The following is a 23786-nucleotide window of genomic DNA, read 5'->3' as shown; positions in this document are numbered from 1 at the left end:
TCTCAGTCTCAGAGGAAAGCAAAGGAAACCACTCTCAACAAATCTTGCCAAAACCCCTGTGATAGGGTTGCCTTGAGGTCACCTTAAGTCAGAAACAACTTGAAGGCATAGGTTTTTGTGGGTTTGGGGGGCTATGTGGCTGTGTTCTGGAAGAATTTATTCCGGATGCTTCCGCCTGCATCTGTGGCTGGCATCTTCTCTGAAGAACTGTTTGTTATCTCCCATCATAACAGCTATGGTCTCAGCAAAGTTATACTTTAGTGGAGCTTTGGTGTATCAAAGGCTTTTATCACAATGGGTAATGTGAAGTTGACCTAGTGTTACCAAGGACTGTGAAGGACTGCAGCAGTATATATCCATTATGATGAAAGGGCAGGACAGGGCAACCTTTTGAAAGGCAGTCCACCGCCAATTATATCCTCAGTCCCCAGGATATAACTTTATGGGCTATTATATCTCTGCCTGACCTCCAGAATGAGATATTATAGTGGTTGATTAGGTTTGTGGTCTTGAATATCATGGTTGTGCTCTCCTTTGTGCAGCTGGAGAAGAACTTACTCTGATTCTAGTAATAGCCAATAGAGAGGTGGGTTTACAAAGTATTCACAATTGAGAGACTCTTCCATTGTAACTGAAAGGATTAATTGAAATTTGATGCTTACCATGTTACTTTTTAATTCCATAATGCTGATCAGTTTGTTAATGTGTTAGTCATGGAGAGCAGGATATTCTGTGTGGTTCTCACTGGGGAATTACTTCTTTAATTATTATGGATGCATGTGCTTGCAAACTGCTCTTCTACGGGATTGTAAAGGTGTTGTGTATAATGGCAATACATAGGTTTTTACCATGTGGTATTGAATATAGTTTTACAAATGAAACTTGTTCCGTTATTGATTGGTACCGTTTGAACTCGGTTGAAATTATTTTAGTTGCACTTAAAAGCAAACCTGCTTTTGCGTGGTAATAGATTGAGACTGACAGTCAATCTACTAATTACTTGAATATCTATCCACCCTCAAGTGCCTTTAAGAATCTTTTATGGAGTCAGTGTTTTGTGCAAGGAAATATCAGCAAGATGTCAAGTCAATTTCCTGACAGACTTGTATTCCCATTTATGTAAGCCCTCAAATGCTTCTTTCAGCGTTTTCTCAACCTGATAGCCTCCAGATGTTTTGGACTATAACTCCCACAGTCCCCAGTTAGGGCCTGAACAGATGGCCCTTTTAAGCCACTGTCCAGGCAGCTTCGAAATTTGGCATTTAGACACTACATGTCATGAAGCCTCCCGGACATTGGACGGCTGCCCATGGGCAGCTTCAAGACACTCTGGCAGTATGGTGTTTACATGCCACTGGACCTGCCTGAAGCTGCCATGGGGCCGAGGCACAGTGGGAAAAGGCGGCTTTTTGCTGGTCAAAAAAGGAGCAGATCTTTGCCGCTCTTTTTTCGGCTGGCTTCAAGGTGGATTGGGGCCACAGTCCCAATCCATCTGTTTCCCCCTTTGTTTGGGGAAATGATGATACTTGTAGTCTGACCTGGAGGATACTAATTCAAAGAAGGCTGGCTTCATTTGAAAAACTGGGCTTCCAAATCCACATTTGCATGGTAACATGGAAGCCTTTGTTCTAAAATAAGAGGCTAACTTTGTCCTCTTTCAAAAGTTTTGCCTCCTGAAATTATAAGGGCTGGTTCCATTGGCTTTTGTCAGAGGTTAGCCTTTTTAGAAGCACAGAAATCGTTTCCTACTACAGAAGGGATGGCTTATGTGGTCCTATGAAAATTATGCTTTTGTACATTTCTGCTTCTTGTCCTGACAATACCTCACCTTGTCTCCTGTAGTGTGAGTTATGGTTGGGTTAGTATATTTCTATAGGGGTAGGCACTGGTCAGGGGTTATGATGCTGATCTGCAAGCCTTTGGGACACTGAAGGTCTGCATCCCCCGATAAACATATCTTCATTCACACAGTGTAAAACACATGCATTTTCAAAAGTTTATAATCCATATTTTGATGTGGATTTCCCCAGTTATTGTGCATTTGTATCCAAGTTGTTTCAAATATATGTATTTGCATGCATTGTTTGAAATATGTGTATTTTGGGGTGTATTTTTTCTGATGTATGTGTGCAAACATTTTGTTTTGTGAACATCATTATAAAGTGGTGGTTCATAAACTGGTGTTGCTCTGCAAAGCCATCAGCTGTTTGTCCATGGAGAATTTCAAGGAAACAGAGAAAAAATTGTAACCATTGGGCACAAATATAGTATCAGTACCTGGGGGGGGAACCACCCACCGAAATCCCCAAAGAGGCACTGTTATAAAATTTGGAAGAGTACAAATTTTGACACCCAGATGCATTCTGGTTTGCTTTGAGGTTCAGGAAGTATGAATTTGGGAAGAGACTGGAAAAAAATCTGAAAACATTTCTCTCCTATTTTTTCTGTCCAACTGCTTTCATTAACATCAGGCATTGATGTTGGATATTCAGATACAACTTTGGCCTTAGGAAACCCTTCTATTGCTTAAACCCCTTGGTTGGTAGAATTGCCTGAATCTAAGTAAGAAACTTGGAAATGATATGTCAGCTGTCAAGCCAAGGGCCTCAGTATTTTGGCTGTTTTTTATTATTATTGTCAGAGACTATGTTTTTTAAACTAACTGCTCAAATATAACTTATGTCTTCTTGTGACCAGTGTTTCATTATTCTAGTTTAAGAGCGTCAAGAAGCTGTGTATCTACAGTCAAAGAGATGTTGATCTCATAGAACAACAAACAGAGACCAGAACAGTGGGTCCTAAGTTAACAAAATGCTATTCATGATTCTTTACAATGGTAGACTGGTAAATAAAGTGAGGAGTTCTTCATGATTCACAGGTTCATTCTCATTATTCACCCTTCCCTCCCTTGCACAAACAGTTCCTACCACACACTCACACATTGAAGAGTACCTGAATATATCATAATGTCCAGTTTGTTAGGATCTTCTGATTGTAGTCCTGTGCAGACAGGAAGCCCTGTTGAACTCAGTGGTATTTGCTTCTTACTGCATAGCTTCAGTTTGTAAAACACACTGAGATGTAACGTAAGATGTTCAGCAGGCTGAAATGTAACCCTTAGCTTTTAATTAACAGCTCTACCCAGTTGATTTTAAACTATGAATTGTTCCAGTCATCTTTTCCCATCTGCAGTAATGTTTGTTTTAATTTTATGTTTGTGTGTTTTAACCTATGCGTTTAAATAGTTTTATGTGTTTAGTTATATATTGTATTTTAATGATGTTGTACCCAACCTCAAGCCTTGGGAAGAAGCAGGTAAGAAATTGCTGTTGTTGTTTTAGAAACAACAACAGCAACAATTTAGAAATGCAAATATTTGTGCAAACAAATACAATCAGCCCTCCTTATCCACAGATTTTTTTTTATCCACGGATTCAAACATCCACAGTTTGAAAATACTGGGAAAAAGTATTACTTCCAAATAGCAAACCTTGATTTTCTATTTTATATAAGGTTCAGCATTTTGCTATTCCACTGTATTTAATGGGACTTGAGCATCCACGGATTCTGGTATCCATGGGCTCCTGGATCCAAATCCCAACGGATAACAAGGACCTACTGTATTACCATTTACCATTATTAATTGGTGAAGAGAAGTAGGAACCCTGTCAAAGAAAGATATCCATCCTCTACTTGAACATTCTCTGGCTTCCTATATGCTAATGTGTCACAAACAATAATAAAACAGAAAACCTTGTAATTAAACTATAGTGGGTCATTGTTCTCTGCTGGGGTTTGATTCCAGGATCTCCTGTGGATACCAAAATTTGTGGATGCTCAAGTCCCATTAAATAAAATGGCATAGCAAAATGGTGCCCCTTATACAAAATAGAAAATCAAGGTTTGCTATTTGGAATTAATACTTTTTTCAGTATTTTCAAACCATGGAAGCTTGAATCCATGGATAAAAAATCCATGGATAATGAGGGCTGACTGTATTCCCATTTCAGTGCAAGAAGTGCCTTGTCAGTTACCCTGACACATGATATCCCTGTTCCTGCCATCTAGAAAGAGTGAAACAAAAGGCTATCTTTCTGCCACCTTCTAGATAGCTGGAAATCAGTGAATTATTATAGTTTGATGATATAATAAAATTGAATAGAAAAGCTTTATGGAGAATACCAAGCCTAACCATTACGTAATTTGCTCCTTGTATCTTGTCAGCTTAATTGGCTCTGAGTGTTAAGACCAAGCAGCTTTCATCCATGTGGTTTCATTTAAACATGTTTGTCTCTGTTCATTGCTAGTTAGATGAATTATTCAAGAGTCTCTCTTTGCAGAAATTTTAACTGTGTCGATGTCTTACTGTTCACCTAAGCAAAGAGCACAACAAGTTTCCCTTAACCCCTTATCATTAAAAGATTAGTCTGTGCAATTGATTTCAGAGAGTCAGCTGCTACAGCTTTAGAATACAAAGGGTTTATGCCAGAGAAGACTAGAACTGAGTCCTAGAGCTTAGTCCTGATTCCTAGTTCCCAGTAGGTCATGAAGGTATATAGAATGGGGTAACCAAAGCTTGATAACCAGTGTTCCCACAGATATTATTTCATCCCATTTTCCACCAGCCCCAGCCAGGTTAGAGATTATGGGAATTCAGGTGGAAACATTCAGCAATATGTTGAGGTTTTCCATCTATAGAATAGTTGAGAGTTTATTTTGGAGTTTAGGCCGGGGCATATATAAATTTCCTCATCTAGGCTGCCTTGTAGTTCTGTTTTGAATACGGAGCTGGACATTGTTGTTAGCTGCCTTTGAGTTGAATTCAACTCATGGTGACCCCATGAATGAGAAACCTCCAAGTCCTTCTGCCCTCAACCACTCTGCTGAGGTGGTGCATGCTCAGGTCGTGGCGCTGCTTGGTTGAGTCTATCCATCTGGTATGCAATCTTCTTGCCCTCCACCTTTCCTATCATTATTGTGTTTTTTTCTACTGATAACCCATTAAAAATGGAGATAATGTTTTAGATTATATGTATATTTAATAACAAAGGGAATTGGCTGGTCTTGGAGCTGATAACCTATTAAAATGGAGATAATATCTCAGGTTATATGCATATTTTTGTAGCTGGCATATGAAATTATTTCCTTCCAGTTGGCACCTGAAATTGTTTCCTCACACCTGCTGGCAGCCTTGGCTAAGGTGTGTGTTGTAGTCTTCCTGTTGAGCAATTCTAGCTCTTGTTCCTGCTGTGAGAAGGTTATAAACTGATGGCCTTGAGTATTGTGTGGTTGTCAGAGAAACAGCTTTTACTTGTCAGTCATAGGGTTGAGCCTGGAAAACATCAGCCTACATCCTGGTGGCACACATTCAAGAGTTTCCCTGTAGCCATGAAAATGAAATGTAACCATTCACGAAACTGGCTGGAATGTTCAAGGTTTTACTAAATCTCGTGGTCCTTTATTGACCAAGTGTATCTCCCCCACCCAAAAAAATCTCTCTTTATGTTCATTAAAACAAAACTCTGTTTCCAATGCATATTAGTTTAGGGCAGCATTCCCCAACCTGGCACCCTCTGTAACTGTTGGACCACACGCTTAGCCTCAGTTGTATAGTCAAGCACAGCTAGAGAGACACAGCTTTGGAAAGACTTATTTAAAGGATAAACGGCTCTTCTTGCTGTGCCATGTAAAAGTATTTTGTTTGTCCTTGTTTATACAGTATTTATATTCATTCTCAGAAAAGGAAACCCAGGTATATGTGCATGTGACTGGCATGGTATAAACTTGCCATTGTTCGATTGTGATGTGTGAGATGTCAAATTTAAGCACAGTACGTCTATATCCATTCTATTCTTTATCTGGGTACTTCTGTAAGGAAAGCTTAGAAGATTATTTCTTAGGTATCCACAGCGTAATCATAGATGTATGAAGTTACAAATGAGAATTCTGTAGAAGTCAGGTTAGGTTGGTTGTAGTTAGTTTATGGACAGTCTGTCCAACTGGTTGAATGAGCAGTTTGTACATTGAAGAATGATTGATAGGGGTGTCAGAAGATGCTTGGTGCCTAAGGTCTGTTTGGGTCTCTCACTACCATAACAGTATAGTTTTATAGTTTAGTTTCTTCTGTGTATTATGAATGCATGACTTTTGATAAGAGTGTATAGTGAGTCTGAGAGGTATATGAAAAGAGGTATAGAAATGTAGGTATGTAGATGCCACAGTAACAATTATGGGAAGGGATCATGTCATATGATGTATGATATCATGCAGGGGATGGTCATTAGAAGAAAGGGCAATGTTTATGGTTGCAGACTATCTCCATTATTGAATACTTCCTCTAATGTTCAGGAATCTCAGCTACTGTGCCATCTGGCCAAGTAGTGCTGTTATTAAATGTAAGGTCAGTCCATAATAAAAGTGATACCATCCATAATTTAATTACAGATGAGAAGGCTGATGTGATGAATATACCTAAGAACCAGGTAAACAGGCTGGATGTCAAAGAGATGGCACACTGCCACCTACCTGGTACACAGCTGGGTAGAGTACCAATATAGCATAGAGATCTATAAGCCTTATAGTCTCAAGAAAGGTGTTGGAGAATCTCAAGACGTTTTCTAGTTGACTTATCATTCATGCTGAGACTACAGTGCATGGGCTAGCTCAGGACAACCAAGGTGCCAAGGTTGATATGAATATAGGAGAGATTATTGTAACCCTGAAAGCTAGTGTGGTGTAGTGGTTTTGAGTGTTGAACTACAGCTCTGGAGACCAGGGTTTGAATCTCCGCTTGGCCATGGAAGCCTACTAGGCAACCTTGGGCAAGTCATACTCTCTCAACCTCAGAGGAAGGCAAAGGCCATCCCCCTCTGAAAAAATCTTACCATGACAGCCCTGTGTTAGTGTCACCATAAATTGGATACGATTTGAAGATATACAGCAGCAACAAAGTGTAACTCAGTTGTCCTGGTCAAATCATTTTCTTTGCTCTGAAATTTGCATTTGTAACATCTTATTTCCATCTACAAGTGTATGGGACCCATTAAGCTGGGCTGTACTTAAAGACTGATTAAATATGACATATTCCTCAATGCTGTGGAGAATTTCTAGTAGTTAAAGATGGTGATCTTGTTCAGTCTCTAATCTTTCTGTACAATGCTAAGGCATGTGGGACCCAGATACCACTGTCTGTAAGACTCAATGACATTGGATTAAATATGAAATCTGATCAAACATACATCAATAATAATAACAATAATAATATCCTTCCTTTTCCCTCGTATAGGAACTCATGGTTCTCATTAGAGCGGTGCTACTCAAAAGTGGTCGTCTCTTGAGTATAGTTTAATGTTGGAGCTTGCTTTCTAAATTATTTTATTCTAGAATAGCCATTTTTAGAACACTAATAATTTCTGACAAATGACGTCATCTGTTATACTGGGAGATGAGCTGGTGAATGAACCCTAACATCATGAGGTACTGTGGTAGTCAACAGAAGTTAGCACTTTATGTGTGATTGCTTAAAACTTATGCCATAGAGTATCTGTTAGACTTTAAGGTGCTTTAACACTTTCCATTGTGTCTGCTGTAATACGGAACAAATTGACTACTCCTTTGCAAATAGAAGACAAAAGCAAGTCCCACTGCATTTATGCACAATTGCTGAAGGCTGAGGAAAAATCCATATATAATGTTTTCTTCAACCATAACATCTATAAAGCACATTAAATCTTAATTTTGATGCCTGATGTATGCTGGCAAGTTGTAATATATTTCAGTTCTAAGATAGAACGTAGCCAAATAACAGGATAGGAAATTAAAGAAATATTGATATTTGGTTTCTTTTGTTTGCTTGTTTGTTTTTGAGAAAGGAAGCCAAAGGGTCATTTTTGAGGGCATTTACATCCACCCTATGCTGAAAATGATACAAGAATTTGTGTTAAGGCCTTTCCTGTTATAGTTAGGCCCGTTAAAGACGGGCCTAAAAGTGCGCGCTCTGTGCGTGCTAGGGTTAGAAAGGGGCGTCTCTTCCAGATGCCCCAACCCTAGCACACGCAGAGTGCGCACAAAATGGCGGCGGCCGTTCCACACGGCTGCCGCCGTTATGACATCACAACCGCGCCGCCTCCAAACGAGGCGGCGCGGACATTATGTCTTTGTGCCGCGCGAGGGTGTCTAGAGCGCCCTTTTCGCGGTGCTAGAAGGAGCTCCGAAACGGAGCTCCTTCTGGGGTTTGCGTCGCTGGGTGCAGCCTTTACTCCTCCCCGCCATCGCTTGAAGCCCCAAGGACACCCCTTTCCAGGCCGCAGTGAAGCAGCCTTTTGCCGCTTCCCCGCGACCTGGAAAACAGCGGATCGGGGCCTCGGAGGCTGTCGGTCTGGCAGCTGAGGCCCTGATACAGTGGGGAAAGGGGCGGGTGCAGGCTGCCCCAAATAGGAGGTCTGTAACCCGCCCTTGTTTAGTGGAGTCTTATAACACTAGCATCCACAGATGGGTGAAGACATGCTGAGGCCCCTATAGAATAAATGTATATTGCTCTAATAATCATATAAAATTAAAATTTAATGATTATATAAGTGTTAGAGCAAATCAACTCTGAACTCTCACTACAAGCCAGTGAACTGTCCCCTCTTTACTTCTCTGCTTTTGTTGTTTCTAATTAATGTGTGATGCTTTTTATAGTGTCAGCTGCAGGTATATTCCAGTAATACATTTGAACAAAAGATCTTTTCCTTGGAACTGTTGTAGGTAAATCAACCCCTTCATTTCAAGTGTATTTTCAGTGGTGCCTCCAAATCTAATGTGTTTCTGACTGTATTAAAAACAACGATATTGCTGTGTTATTCTTTAGAATCAGTATATAGAGAGATCTTGTAGCACCTTTGAGACTAACTGAAATAAATCCTTTGTGTACAGAAATGAAGTAGTAAGTCCAGTTTTAACTATGGTTGTTAGAGAACAAAGACATTGTGGCCAACATGTATGGAAATGAAGAGGCAAGACCAGCCTGGCTTTGAAAACTAGCCTGTAGGTGGGAAGAATAGATTAGTGTAGAACACTTTACTGAGGATGGGGTCAGATAGTGTTGAAATGTGTGTAGTGAGTCAGGAAGCCGTTATTCCTGTTCAATCCATTGCTGAAGAACTGTAGTTTATGGATGAATTCCTATTCTGCTGTATCTCTTTCCAATCTACCTTTGTAGTTCTTTTGTTCAAGGACTGCTCAGGGGAGCATCCTACACAAAGGATTTTGAATTAGAATTGACATTCTCACATACCAGTGGCGTATATATATGTCTGTCCCTGGTTTCTACGCCACTAAATGCATCTGAGAGAATAGACTGAAGTCTACGGAAGCTCATACTGCCAACTTCTTTATTTCATTTAGTCTCAAAGGTGCTACAAGATCTCTATATACACTGTATTAAAAACAGTATTCCTTTAATATTATGAAGATTATTTCTGGGGTGCCTATAACAAACAACTTTGCAGGTGTTAGCATTTTAAGTTAGCTAGGGCCAATGTCTCTGAGTTTATCAAACTTCTGGACCTTGAGAGAGGTTTGTTGCTTCCTCATAGACTTCTTTAGGTAGAATTGGCCTATCTGCCTCTATCTTCATTGAGAAATTGAAGTCCAAATGGTGGGGGCAAAAGCAATCTTAACTGGCAGCTTCCCAAATGAGGTATGGCCTTATCTGAAAGTTGGTGTCTCTTGGCAGTACATCACTGCACATTTGAGTCATTAATATCTGATGCTTCAGAAGCACAGAGAAATCTATGGCAATGGACTGCATTCATCTACATACTTGTAGCACAAGATGGAAAAAGTCAACAGACATCAAGGAAATGGAAAACAGAGCAACTCTGGCTTTCAGTGGCCAACATGGTAGGTCAAAGTTCTCCACTATTACAATTGAAAGCACCTCAGATAAATACATGAATTGCATACTTTACAAGTATGGGGAAAATGGAAATATAGTCCTAAAATAGCCTCAATTAATGTATAAGTCATGCAGCACTTTTGCTGGGTTAATGTAAAAGTTTGCAAGATCTGAATAGGGCTGATAAGAGGATCTCTTGGAGGTCTTGTTACTCACAGTCACCATAAGTCAAAGGTGACTTCATGACACAATAACAAATGTAAGAGTGTGTAGCACTTAAACCCACAATGCTGTTTAATAATGTGTCAAGTTGAAATGTGGAGTCCGGTTAAAAAGTGGTTTATGGAGTAAACTATAAAAATCCCATGATTTATCCATTTTTAACTACTGCAGGTGTCAGGGGAACTTTTTATTAGGATGCTGAGGCCAAGAGAGATTCGATTTTGTGGTGTGTGTGTGTGTGTGTGTGTGTGTGTGTTTGTAAGGTTGTGGTGTGCTGTTTCAACTTGGGTTTTACAGAATCAGTCTGTCTCCCCTTCCTCCCTCTTTTCTCTGTCACACAGACATACACATATACAGAATCAATTTTGCTTTGGTTCTGTATTGATAAAAGGTGGATTTCCTTTTGTACCTCTGTCTAATGCTGTGTAGAAAGGCTTCTGCCCCCAGTTGCTGGAAAAATGAAAATTTATGCAAAGATGAAAGCAAGCAAATAAAAGGGAAAAGAGACACAATATATAAGGGAGGAAGAGTTGAATTTACCCACATGATGATTTCATGTTATTAGCTACATCAGAAAGTGAATTGGCTCCAGCTTGTTTTTATTTAATAGCCTTGCGTAGGCAACACTACTGTCTTTGAACAGGGTTTCATATTTGCATGAAGTGTTGCCCAGCCCTTCATATTCCAATGAATTATTAAAGACTTGGCTTCAATCAGACAGAATTCCCACCCCCACCCCATTATATAATAGCCATAAATCTTGCAAGCTTCTGGAAACTGAAGAAGACACGAAGTCATGAGCAGCTGGCCCCCTGAAACCTAAGGAATCACTTCCATCAGTAAAAACGGCAAAGGGTCTCAGGGCACCTTAAAGACTGAATCATTTTATAATGATGTAAAAATGATTTTTAAAAAAATGATTTAAAAGCTGTTGTGAAGAAGGGGGCTCCAATCCACAAATGTTTAATAATAAATAATAGAATTGTTGCTGCTATTATTTATTATGCCATAATAAAACTTTTTCGACTTGGAGGTGCCACAAGATGTACAGTATTGTTCTTTTGCTGCAACAAAGTACCAGAGAGAATGAATACCATGTGAATGTACTCTGTCATAGAAATAAGTGGAAAAAGTAGGCTAGAGCAGGTGCCTGTGGGTAGTGCCCAACTGTGACTCTGTCTACTCCCTTCATGGGCAGCAGCACATCATAGGCCTTTGCCTCTTGTCAACTATCAAGGACGTGCCAAGCCAAAAGATTATATAATGTTGTTTATTTGTTCCAGTGCTTAACAATAAACATAAGCTCTTCCATAACTACCACCCAAGGCCCTCAGAGTTGGACTCCCAGCACTCAGATAGACTAACAAGCTTTAGGTTGTTTGGGGACCTGTGGATGGTTACAGGGTAAGTTGCAGCATCTTTTCTGCCTCTCCCTTTCCCTGAGCAAGACAATACCTCCTGAGTGGAGGGTGGGTTGTTCCTCCTACGCTTCCTGGACTTTCTTCCAGAACTGTCCTTGTCCCCTATGATGCCTTCCTTTCCTGGGATACAGTGCTGCTTTTTATAGTTGGGTTACACCATCCCTTTGCCTATTGAACTTATACTGTCTCCCAGTGCTTGTTAATTGCTCTTCAGTGCAGCTGTCTGCCTCTATTGATAGCTTTGTTAATTACAAACTCTGAAATTTGGAATGCTTGCCAAACCTGTGCCATAGTTTTGTTGTTTTTTCCACAGTGTTTTCCACAATGTTGGTTTTGCAGGGCCTCTTAAACTGAGATATGGACATGTCAACTCTGGGTTCCTAGTAAACACCTCCTAAAAACAACCTTGTCTAATGCACTCCAGTCTTGTGTCAAAGTTTTGCAGTTGTTTTGCAACAAAAACCTTACATTTTGAAGCAGCACCAGAAGGGAGAAATTAGTGTTTCAAGCCAAGGTTCCTAAGTATACCTCAAGATTCCAACATTGTCTGATTTGCACCAGATCCATGCAAAGGCTTTGCAGTGCTTTGCGAAAAATTGCAATGTTTTTGCAATCTGGTATTGACCTAATCAACAGGTATGCAGCAGTGGTGGAGCACTAGCTCTGCATTTAGCAGCACCACCAAACTGTGTAACTGATCCCTCTTTGTCACTCAACATCTGATAAGATTCCTTTTAAATGCCAAAAAAATTGCTATCAATCTGTAGCCTTTTGGAATGCAGAGTGTCATTTGGCACCTTTTGTGCAGAATGTGGACAGACGAAAATTGGATTGCATATTTTTATATTATACAGAAGGCCTTGGTTTCTTTGATATTTAAAATTCATTCTTATTCTGTTGTCATAATATAGAGTAATGAGTCAAACCAGAACAGTTTGTTATTGGGCAAATTCCTAAAACCATCATTAGTAGAGGACAAAATTAATTTCAGGAAAGATTTTAATGGTATTGTCAGGTAAGTGAGAGAAATCCTTCCTTTGCTGCTCTTTGCCTATATGAGAAATAGGCCTTCATTCTCATCAAGTATATTCTTCTAGATACTCAAAATTTCTTGATTTTTCTTTTTAATTTGAAGAATTTTAGAGCTTCACAGAACTTTTCTTGATTCTTCAGCCTTTAAGAACAACCATGCTGGACTAGACTGGGGGGTTTTCTGATCCAAAATTCTGTCCACATAATGGCTAACCAGTTAACAGAAGCCCACTAGCAAGGTATGAGTGCATGTTGTGTTCTCCAGCAACTGATACACAGAGTCATATTGCCTCTAATACTGGGTATAACATGTAGCCAACCTAACTGGTAATCATGGATAGACCTGTCCTCCCTGAATTAATACAGCACCATATTCTTTGGTGGAGTGGTGATCAGAACTGTTGACAGCATTCCAGATGTGGTTATACCATCAATTTATATAAAAGCAGTATGATATTGGCAGTTTTATTTCTGATTCCGTTTTCTATTTATGTTCAGTTTGGATTTTGCTTTCCTTTTTTGTTATAGTAGCCACGCACAGGGTTGAGATTTTCATAGTGATATTAACCATGACCCGCTTACCCTGGTTTCTCAGTTGAATATTTCCAGTTCACTTCCTATCTGTATGTTTGTGATTTTTTTGGCCCAGTAAAATCGTATCACTCATGTTTTAGCAGCACATTTGAAATTGTTTTACTTTATTATGAGCTTTTTAACACTACAGTTATGTATACCCACTTACACAGTTCTGGGTAGAGGGTGGGATGAGAATGTAATGGGATACAGAATGATGTCAATTGTGGCATTGGCAATAAACCTCCCAAGTGCTGTGTAAGATGATACAAGACTTATCAACAATTTTTTGTAGTTCAAGAGCATTTATTTCCAGATAAATAGCATGTACTGTTTTAACACCTCAACATTAACAAGCCAGCCTTTTTCTGCCCATTCCCATTTTACATCCTCTTCACTCTTGTCTTTCTTTGTATGTACAAAGGCTGCATGACTATACAGCAAGACAATAATCTGATCAATTTGTATTTTGGCTACTATCTGTTTTCCCTTTTTAATTGTATGAAAACTGTAAAACACTTTTGCATGGTAAATATTCCAAGGAATACAACCAGATTACGTTCTGAGTAGACAAGCAAAATTTCACTATACTGTTTTACTCCATCTCTCTATTCCTTTGAGAAACAGAATTTGGAAGTACAGTATAGCATTATATCTGACAAAATATTAATAAGAAATAGTGTTCCTCTTTTCAAATGCTCCCTGCACATTACTCCCACTGAGTTCTGTAAGATATAACTGAGGTTGATTCTGTTTTCTCAGTTTATGACTGTTATTTCTGAATTAACTTTTTGGATGAGCAGATAGGATCAGGAACTGAAGTTTGAATGGAGGGCTAGTTTCCACAGAACTACCCAAGATTTAAAATTGGTTGGGGAGGCTATACCAGAGTAGCATGGTTTCTTGTGGGGACATTCCCCTGATGATGTCCTGGCTGTAAAACTCATCTCTGGCAAACATTCAGTTGTTCCCTACACTCTTCTCATTTAAGTGCCAGCCTAAAATCTGAGCTTTGTTTATGTGCTTTCAGGGTATATGCAAGTGTTATATTTGTTTTTCCTTTCTGCCTTTCTTTGTATTCTTGGTTTTATTGTCCTTTATGAAATAATTTGAAATTTGCAGTTTTAAATGTGTTTTTATGAAGGCTGTGAACTGCCCTGGGCTCCTGTGAGGAAAAGGAGATTATAAATACAATTGTTGATGGTGTATAATAACAGAGAATTGGAAATTGCTCTTTGGGCTGCTAAGAGGAATAAAGTTATGTGGTATGGTAAGAGCATAGCATGTAAATGTGTAAAAAACAACAACTAAGAAACAGTTGGAAGCGGAAGAGCCTGCTGTATACCTTTCTTGTTTTACCATTTATCCTTTCAAAGTTACCCACCCCCTCATGCTGCTTTCCTGCCCATGAGGATAAAGTTTGTGATTAATTAGTTTATATATATCCTTTCTTTCTTCTGGCATGACACACAAGGTGGCTTAGAACATTAGCGCACACAGCTTTTAAACCGGGATTACACCAGGAAAAAAGCCTCTTTGGTGATATTCATCACATAGTACTGCCTCCGACCCATAGCTGCCCTGTCCACCCTACCCATTGCTTTTCATTCATTGGTTTTTCCCATGAATGATCTGGCAATCACACAAGTCCCCAAGTGTGAAATGTTGCTCCCGGGGCTGTTGTGTGATTGCCAGGCACATCATATCATTGTCATAGAATCCTAGAGTTGGAAGAGACCACAAGGGCCATACAGTCCAACCCCCTGCTATGCAGGAACAAATCAAAGCACCCCCAACAGATGGCCATCCAGCCTCTGCTTAAAGACCTCCAAAGAAGGAGACTCTAGCACACTCCAAGGGAATGTGTTCCACTGTCAAACAGCTCTTACAGTCTGGAAGTTCTTCCTAATATTGAGCTGGAATCTTTTTTCCTATAGTTTGAATCCATTGCTCCATGTCCTAGTTTCTGGAACAGCAGAAAACAAGTCTGCTCCATCCTCAGCATGACATCCCTTCAAATATTTAAACAGGTTTATCCTATCACTTCTTAACTTTCTCTTCTCCAGGCTCAACATACCCAGTTCCCTAAGTTTCTCCTCATACATATGGCTTGGTTTCCAGACCTTTCACCATTTTGGTCACTCTCCTCTGGACATGCTCCAGCTTGTCCACATCCTTCTTGAATTGTGTCCAGAACTGGATGCAGTATTCCAGGTGAGGCCTGACCAAAGCAGAATAAAGGGGGACTATTACTTCCCTTGATCAGACACTATATGCCCATTCATGCAGCCTAGAACTGCATTGGCTTTTTTAGATGCAGCATCACACTATCCCTTTCTCCCCCTGTCTCCCCTCTCACTATTCTGAAGTGCCCTGGTCACTGTTCTTTGTTTTGTTTTGTTTTTCTTTCTTTCTTTTACAGTGGGCCCTTGGGGGTTAGTTCCAGGACCTCCCACCTGTGGATACCAAAATCTGTGGATGCTCAAATCCCATTATATTTAATGGCATAGTAAAATGGTGTCCCTTATAGAAAATGGCAAAATCAAGGTTTGCATTTTGGATTTTGGATTTTATTGAATATTTACAAGCCACAGATGGTTGAATGCATGAATAAAGAATGTGTGTATAAGGAGATCCAACTGTACTTTTCAGACTTAAATCATGGCAGCAGAGCTCCAGAACTGAACAGGGAAAATAGGAGGAACACACACACACACACAACCCTCAAGGCATACTGGTTAGGGCATAAGGCAGAGAAGCAGGGTTAAGGGAAAGGTTAGGAGGAGAGTGCAATGGGGGTGAAAGCTCTTGTTTGTGTGATTGAGAGCAATGCTGTGATGGCTGCCTGCAAAGTGATATGTTGTTCCCATTTTATTATTACTTGGTGATTCCTGCGAGAATGGTGTTTGTGCAGTAAAATCTTTAGAACATATTAAATACCTAAAGGAACTAGATCCCATATGATCTTGGAAGCTAAGTAGGATCAGCCCAGGTTATTCTTTGGATGGCCAGGTGCTGTTGGCTATATTTAAGAGAAAGAAACTGACAAAACCACTTCTGAGGATTCCTTCCCTAAGAAAGGCCTATGAAAAATTCATTGGGTTATCATAAGTCAACAGACAACTTTAAAGCACACACACAGAGAGAGCTAAAGATTTGAGGCCACTTTTTCTTTTTCCTCTGAAAGTAATAAAGCAGCTTGCTCTTTTCTTGTGTTCTTTTGAGTGAAAGGGCCATGGGAAAGGTTAAGCAGGTGTACTCTCACTACTCCATTACTGGTCAATGCCTTTGCCAGCCTCCTGCAACTACTGTTCTTTCTCTCTCTCTCTCTCTCTCTCTCTCTCCCCACACACACACACACTTTTAAGACAATGGAAATTACACACATGCAAATGTAACACACTGTGTTAGCTTGAGTGTTGCTTAAGAGTCAGTATTTTGCAGTAACTTGTGCCATGCTGGACCAAGATATTTTACTACTTCAACTGGGGAAGCGAATGGTGTTCCTTCCCAACCCACTGAGACATGGTACATCATGGCCAAAGCCAGCCACATAATTTTGGTACCTGAGGCAGAGCATAGAGGGACACTTTCTTCCCTCTAGTAATAAAAATGAATAATAAATTAATAAAATTTGAAATTGCAGCCTTTTCATTTTGTCCTAAGTATGCTGCCTGATGCTGTCTAATGACAGGGCTAGCTTTGAGCTCATACATTGGATGTGTTAATGGACGTCTAATGTGTTTGCATGCATATGTGCAGGCCTAACAGTCGCTCATTACCTATATTGTCAGGTGGATCACCAGTTGTTGCTGGTTTATATAACATGCACTTTCATTAAAAAGTGAAAACCCTAAGCACTGGCAGTGTTCCTTCCTACATTGCATTTGGGCTTAATTAAACTAACAATCTCCCTTTTCAAACAAAATCACAAACACTCTAAGGCCTGTTACAGACTGCCAAAATAAAGCTGCTTCGGGTCTCTTTGGAGGCATGCTGTTTAAATGATGCATGCATCCTAAGAATCCGGAAGCTGCACCAAAGCTGCACTCCGGTGCTTAGGAATGGAGTGTGGCTTTGGCGCGACCTCCGGACTCTTAGGACCCATGCATCATTTAAATAGCATACCTCCAAAGAGACCTGAAGCAGCTTTATTTTGGCAGTCTGTAACAGGCCTAAGTCTCTTATTCCCTTGGGAAGTCCACATCTTTTCAACCACAGCATTCAACAGATACAACTGATACACATCACACTTTCAATTTAGGCTGCTGTTGTCTCGGAATTGCTGTGAGATTTCAAGACATTGGTGATGAAACACCATAACGGAATAGGAGAGCATCCATTGAGACCTTCTTGGTGGAATAAAGTAGTATTGGTTATGACTTGTAAGGCTTCCGTTGACAGATTCAGATCACTGCTCAAACTTACTATTTGTAGCAATCGCTAGTTCTCCAGGATCTCTGACAGTGAGATTTTTATATATGTATTTATTCTGTATATAAACATGTGTTCTTCCTACCACCTACCCATGTTCATTTTTAAGAAATGAGCTTTACCTCTGGAAAGCTACTTCACTATCTCCATGGGACAGGACTCAAATGCCCATCTTCTGTCCTCCACTGTACTTTTAGTGGGTTTGCCTTCAGCCGATCCTCCTAGTCCCATCTCTTCTCAAGTAAGCTTATTTTTGTGAAGTGATGCTACCAACAGCAGAAGGAACTGACCTGTGATAGAAGCTACCCTTGCCAGCTTCGTCATTAAGGCCTGGACATTTCTGTAGTTTGTTCAGCAATATCTTTTGCCACCAGTGTGCATGGGAGTTGTTGGTCTCTCCTTAGATTGGGAGACACTGAAAACACTTACCATGTCTCTGTAAGCAAGTGACACTCATATGTATGCTCAGGAATGTCCAAGTCTAAATATGGAAGTTTGGCTGATGCCACACTGCAAAATTTATGCAGTTTGGCCCTACTTTAGCTGTCATGACTCCATTCTGTGGATTTGTAGTTTGTTGTGACACCAGACCTCTGGCAGAAAAGGCTAAATATCTCACAAAACTACAGCGCGCCCACGTCATACGGACCCCCGCGTAAGGAGAGGGCAGACTGTACAAAACCCAGCATTGAGTCATGGGGGTTAAGATAGTGTCAAACTGCATTAATTCTGCAATGTAGATGCAGCCATTTGTAAGGCCACTCTTGTTACCATTAATGTTGATTTCCATTCACCCCAGTCAAATTGAAAGATTTGGGAAGTATGGGAGGGGGCTGGTTTGGCAGCAAGTCCATGCACAAAGTGTCACACAACTTCAGAGATGATGTGGGCTCAACCCATAATGGACTTGGGAATTCTGAAGGAAGGGAACTCATTTTTCATTTCAGAACATGTTGTCACTTGTTAGAGATATTTGTCACCTGTTGCAGATTTTTGAATCTGGATTTCCTATCTGTAAACATTCTTATCAATACACCACACCCACCTTGGGTCTTGTGCAAGCAGAAAGGCAAGATATAAAATAAATAAAGTTAATACTAAGTAAAATATCAGTTCATATTTTGGCTCTCTTTATTTAAATACAAATAATGTGACTTTGCATTTTTTTTTTCTTCCCAGCAGAACCCAACAGTAAAGATTTTATAGAACACATCACTGGAACTGAGGCAGCTTTGTGGCCTAGGTCCTTTGAGAAGACAGAGCCTACTAACTGTGTGAACTCTGAACATCCTTTATCTTGGATGAATGAGCAAAAGGATGGAGAAGCTGTCATTAGAAAATCTCTGGATCTATTTTATGAGACTTGCTGCCAGATGAAGCCATTTGGAGGGAGTCCAGCATATGAAGCAGCTTCACAATGTGTGTCTGTCAAAATTGCAGACCTAGCAGACAAAGAAGGAACAGAGTACACTCAGAAGAGTCTACGAGTAGCTCAGATGGTTCTGAACCGAGAAGGGAATAAGATGTTTCCTCAGCACTCCAGTGGCACCTGCTTTTCCACTCCCACAAAAGCTGGCATTGGTTTAGAGGAAGCGAAGGAAGTGCCTGGACTCTCAGATGACATCCTTCAATTTATCCTAAAAGAACTAAATTAATACCCCGATACTTTAAAAACTTATATATAAGGGGATGAAAGGTCTTTTGAGGTGGGGATGAATTGTCATGGTGCTTCTGCAAGACCAAAAGTGTAAAAAGAGGAGTACAGTATTTAGTAAATTGTAAAATAAAAACAGTATTCTATGATGCACATTGGTACTTTTAATTACTAATGTTCCCCAGTACTCCCTACCTTTGTAAATGTAGTGTGGACTTTGTACATTGATATGCTGTGCTAGATCTTCCAACCACATATGAAGCTGCCCTTGTGCTGAGTTTAAAACACTGGTACATTTTGCCCAAGATTGTCTGTTTGGATTGCCATCGTCTTTCCCAACCATGCTATCTGAAATTCTTTCAACTGGAGTTTTCAGCAGTTGAGCCTGGGAACCTGATAAAACTTCAAAGTAGGAAAACAGGAATTCTCTCTCATTGCACCTAGGCAACAGTTTAGAGATACTTCTAAGGTTGGTACTGCAAATCAGTTCTCAGGGCCTGGGAAAGCTACTTTTGAGAACAGAGCTCTCAGAATCCCCTAACCTCCTATCAGTAGGATTGAGGGTTCAGGGAACCAAAGGAAATATATTAAAATATTAACTATCAATAAAATCCTCCATATGTCTTAACATACTTGGAAAATGTTAAACTCTACCCAATCAAATCTGCAGGGAAAGAAGTTGTTTGACTTATATAAACACAGTTGTAACACCTTTTAGCTTAACAAATATCAAGATGCAGTGAGTCACCTTGGAGATGACTAAACTAGCTTTTCCAGGCAGTTCAGGGTTAGGCCATTATGATGTCACCCGTACCTGTTAGGGCTTTTATGACATCATCATTACATCAGTCAGGTCTTCTTCCTGCTAATCCCACTTCCGTGCTGATGGCCAATGAATGTGAAGATGGTATCGGGAAGAATCCAGTGCCTTGTGCTGGTTGAAAAAGGTGAATATTTTGTAGTATTAAGCTGTTTTTCTGGATCCTGTCCATGGAGCAGGAAAAACTGTATAAGAGTGGAGCCAAGGATAAGCGTCATGAGCCCCATTCTCAAAGAAAGAAATAGTTTCAGTCACAATAGCTAAGAATTGCCTTTGTGTCTGACTAATGGTGACCCTAAGGCACACCTATTACAGCGTTTTCTTGGCAAGATTTATTCAGAGGAGGTTTGCCTTTGCCTTCCTCTGAGGCTGTTTGACTTGACCAAGGTGGGTTTCCAAGTGGGGATCTGAACCCTGGTGTTCAGAGTCATAGTCCAAGGCTCAAACCAATACACCATGCTGGCTAAGAATTACATTACAGTACTTCTTTCCATTCATCTTGTAGGTATTTTGAAGTTCCAGGAAAGAAGTAGGAGCTCAAAACTGATGATGGGATAGCATTTTCCACCACACCTGAGGTAGCAAGCTCTTTTAGGATGGTGAAAAAGGCAGGCTTTGTGTGGATAACTCTTGTCATCCTACAGAAGGGTTGAGACTGTTCTTGCAGTTTCCAACATTTGTTGCCTGGAGATGTTCTCTTACTTGCCTAATGGCCTTGGTCCTGAATGAGGAGGAGGAAGAATTCCCTTCTCCCAACCAAGCTTGACTGTATCCAGTATTCAGAGTTTTGTTTTTGTTTTTCTAGGAAGAAAACTATTATGCTCAGGTGAGTATAGACCATTACTGGATTTGTCAAGGAGAGCAAATCAGAAAGCTGATATTTGATTTCTTCAGTATCAGGTTTCTTTTTTTAATCAAAAGAGATTAAACTGAATTTTAAGGATGGACAATTTCCAAGAGATTGTGAAGAATTACCTTTCCCTAATGGGTTAATCTTATGTGCTGCAGTGCGTGGACAGAGAGACTTGTGCAGGGCAGGGAAATGACATGGTCTTCTCAGTTTGCTGCTAGTGTTGCAGATTGTTACTGCTCTCTAGCCATGCATCAGTTGTCAGGATATAAACTGGGGATTTTATACCTCTTCTTTTCCCTCCCATTCTTTCCACAACTTGAAAAGAGACAGTGTTAAACACACTGATGAATTGCAGAATATAATTCCTCAGGGAAATGGGCTGTGGGAATGTTTTGTGCACAGGTTTATGTATGAGTGTGTGTTTAAGTGCAAGACCTTGTTGAATCTATGAAGCGTGCACTCTTGCTTTTCAGCTGCTTAAATTGCAGTGAGAAAGCTGGCTGCTAAGTCCAAGCATGTCTCATTATGAGAAAAAGAGCTAAAAACCTTTAAAAGGCCAAATGCCACATCTTTAGCTGGTGTAATTCAGCCGTGTGACTCACAGAGTTTCCAGCCTCTGCGGGTTCAACAAATAGATTAATATTGTAAGCTTTTTATGGAAGTGTAATCTTTGATTATTTTTTTAAGATTAGCATTTATGTGTGTTTAAAACACAGAGATATCTTCCTCCATATCAATAAGAGTAAATTCATATTGTAGGAAGTACTTGGTACATGATGTCTGGATTATTATAAACAGTTGCCTGGGGATCTGCAGCAACTGAAAATAACTTTAAAGGCAAAGTATCACTGCTTACCTTTTAAACTCCCTCCATGGTTTGGGATCTGGGGACCTCATACCTATTCTGAGATCTCAGCTTTGTAAAATTTCCTCTGGGCTTTGCTAAGGCCTGAGATATGGCAAATGGAGACCGAAGAAAGGGCCTCTTTGGCAGAAGCATCTTGTTTGTGGATGCTCTCAGGTTTGACCTAGTGTTACCCTAAGTTTTCTTTTTCACTGTCTTGTAACATTTTTAAAGAAAAAATTTCCCAGGCCTTTTGACCTTGTGTTTAATGTTGTATTTCACTTACTGTTTCAATTTTGTTGCGTTTACTATGGTCTTTTTGGCATTGTTTTTGTAAAAGTGCAGCGTAATTTGAGGGTAGCATGTAACAGCTTTTTTAAAAACTAGGGAAAAAATGAGTCACAACATTCTGCTCAGAGAAGAAAGCGTTAGTTGGGAGATATAGTTATGCTGCCAGTGATTTCAGTGTGAAAATGTCTCGGGAGTTATACTAGTTGGCCGATGTTCAAAGAGTCTGATTCAACAGTGGGCAGAGAATATCGTTGTAGGTTGCCAATAGATTTGTCATAAAAGCAAAAATGTTCCAGATATGCCATCACCATTTTTCTGGCTTAGATTTTTTCCCCCTCCCTTGTTCGTAACGTTGCATTTTGTGATATAACGATGATATCCTAATATGTAACAGCATGTAACAAATGTTGAATAGTTAAAAGTGCAGGTAATCAGCTGCCCTAAACCAACTGGGCTTTTTTGAACTCAGTGGGAGTCTTGTCAGTTTTTAGAACGACTGTGGGTCTGGTTTGGTCCATGTAATAAAAAGGTGTGCGTAATGATTCTGCAGCCTTTTCTTCATTATCATCTAATGTACTTGGCTGACAATACTGATCTTTTCATTAGAAAGTCATTTGTAGCCATCAGGCACAGCTGCACCTGAAAGGTCTTTCAACTATAAATTTAAAGTCAGTAGCCATTCATCTGGAGAACAATTTTTATTTTGGACAGCTAAAATGGTTTTTATAGCAGCTACTGTTAGACTTATAACAGGGTCAGGAAACCCTTTGGAGCAGAACGCCCATCCTCCCTGACCACTGGCCATGCTGGATAGGGCTGATAGGATTTGAAATCCAACAATACGTGGAGGACCATAGGTCACCCCACCTTCAAATTTTATTTCTTCCCAACAGTCTCATTGGCCTGTTACAGACTGCCAAAATAAAGCTGCTTCGGGTCTCTTTGGAGGTATGCTGTTTAAATGATGCATAGGTCCTAAGAGTGCGGAGGTCACACCAAAGCCATGCTCCAGTCCTAAGGACTAGAGTGCAGCTTTGGTGCATCTTCCGGATTCTTAGGATGCATGCATCATTTAAACAGCATATCTCCAAAGAGACCCGAAGCAGCTTTATTCTGGCAGTCTGTAACAGGCCATTGATTCTGTATGATTTTTCCATTATGGAAGTCTAGGGGTGCATCTACACACTGTAGAAATAATGCAGTTTGACGTCATTTTAAGTACTGTAGCTCCATTCTATGGAATTCTGGGATTTGTAGTTTTGCAAGATCTTTACTTTTTTTTTAAACTGAAGTGTCCTGATCCCTCACAAATCCCAGGATTCTGTAGGACAGAGCCATAGCAGTCAAAGTAATGTCAAACTGTGTTATTTCTGCTGTTCAAATGCATCCTTGGGGAAGAGTTTTGAACACCAATGATACCACATTGTTATGACTCTTAGTTAAATTAATTTTTCTTGGGAAGTTTTTTCATTTCTTTCCTACCAAAGGAAAAACAAGAGATAGTGAATTAAGCTGCAATTTTTTTCAAAGAATGGAGAGAACAATAAAACATTTGCTTGCGGAATATGCAGTATCTATCTAAGTAACACCGACAAATATCTCTCAGGTTTAATTTCAACCTACTCCATCCTCCTGCATGGCAAGTAGTTGGATAAAATAGCACTGAAAATCTCTTCAGTCTTTTTGATTTGTAAACCTGTGCTCAAAAATCCTTTCATACATGAGTAAAAGAAAGAACAATCTAAATCACAAAAGTCAACCT

The 23786-nt window shown here is 39.9% G+C and overlaps 1 protein-coding gene across 1 annotated transcript in view; it reads left to right on the top strand.

Annotated features, from left to right (window-relative positions):
* The window catches only part of SHLD1 (shieldin complex subunit 1), an 84073-nt gene extending 61510 nt beyond the window's left edge, over positions 1-22563 (top strand). The window contains exon 3 of the mRNA XM_089477971.1: positions 18742-22563. Coding sequence (XP_089334097.1) covers positions 18742-19217 — 476 coding nt within the window. The 3' untranslated portion in view covers positions 19218-22563. The remainder of the gene's footprint in view (positions 1-18741) is intronic.
* The last annotated feature ends 1223 nt before the right edge of the window (positions 22564-23786 follow it).

Source organism: Sceloporus occidentalis, unplaced genomic scaffold, assembly GCF_023333645.1.
Source record: "Sceloporus occidentalis isolate IW3139 unplaced genomic scaffold, rSceOcc1.0.p SCAF_12, whole genome shotgun sequence".
Classification (NCBI taxonomy): domain Eukaryota; kingdom Metazoa; phylum Chordata; class Lepidosauria; order Squamata; family Phrynosomatidae; genus Sceloporus; species Sceloporus occidentalis.
This window is presented reverse-complemented; position numbering and strand designations above follow the sequence as displayed.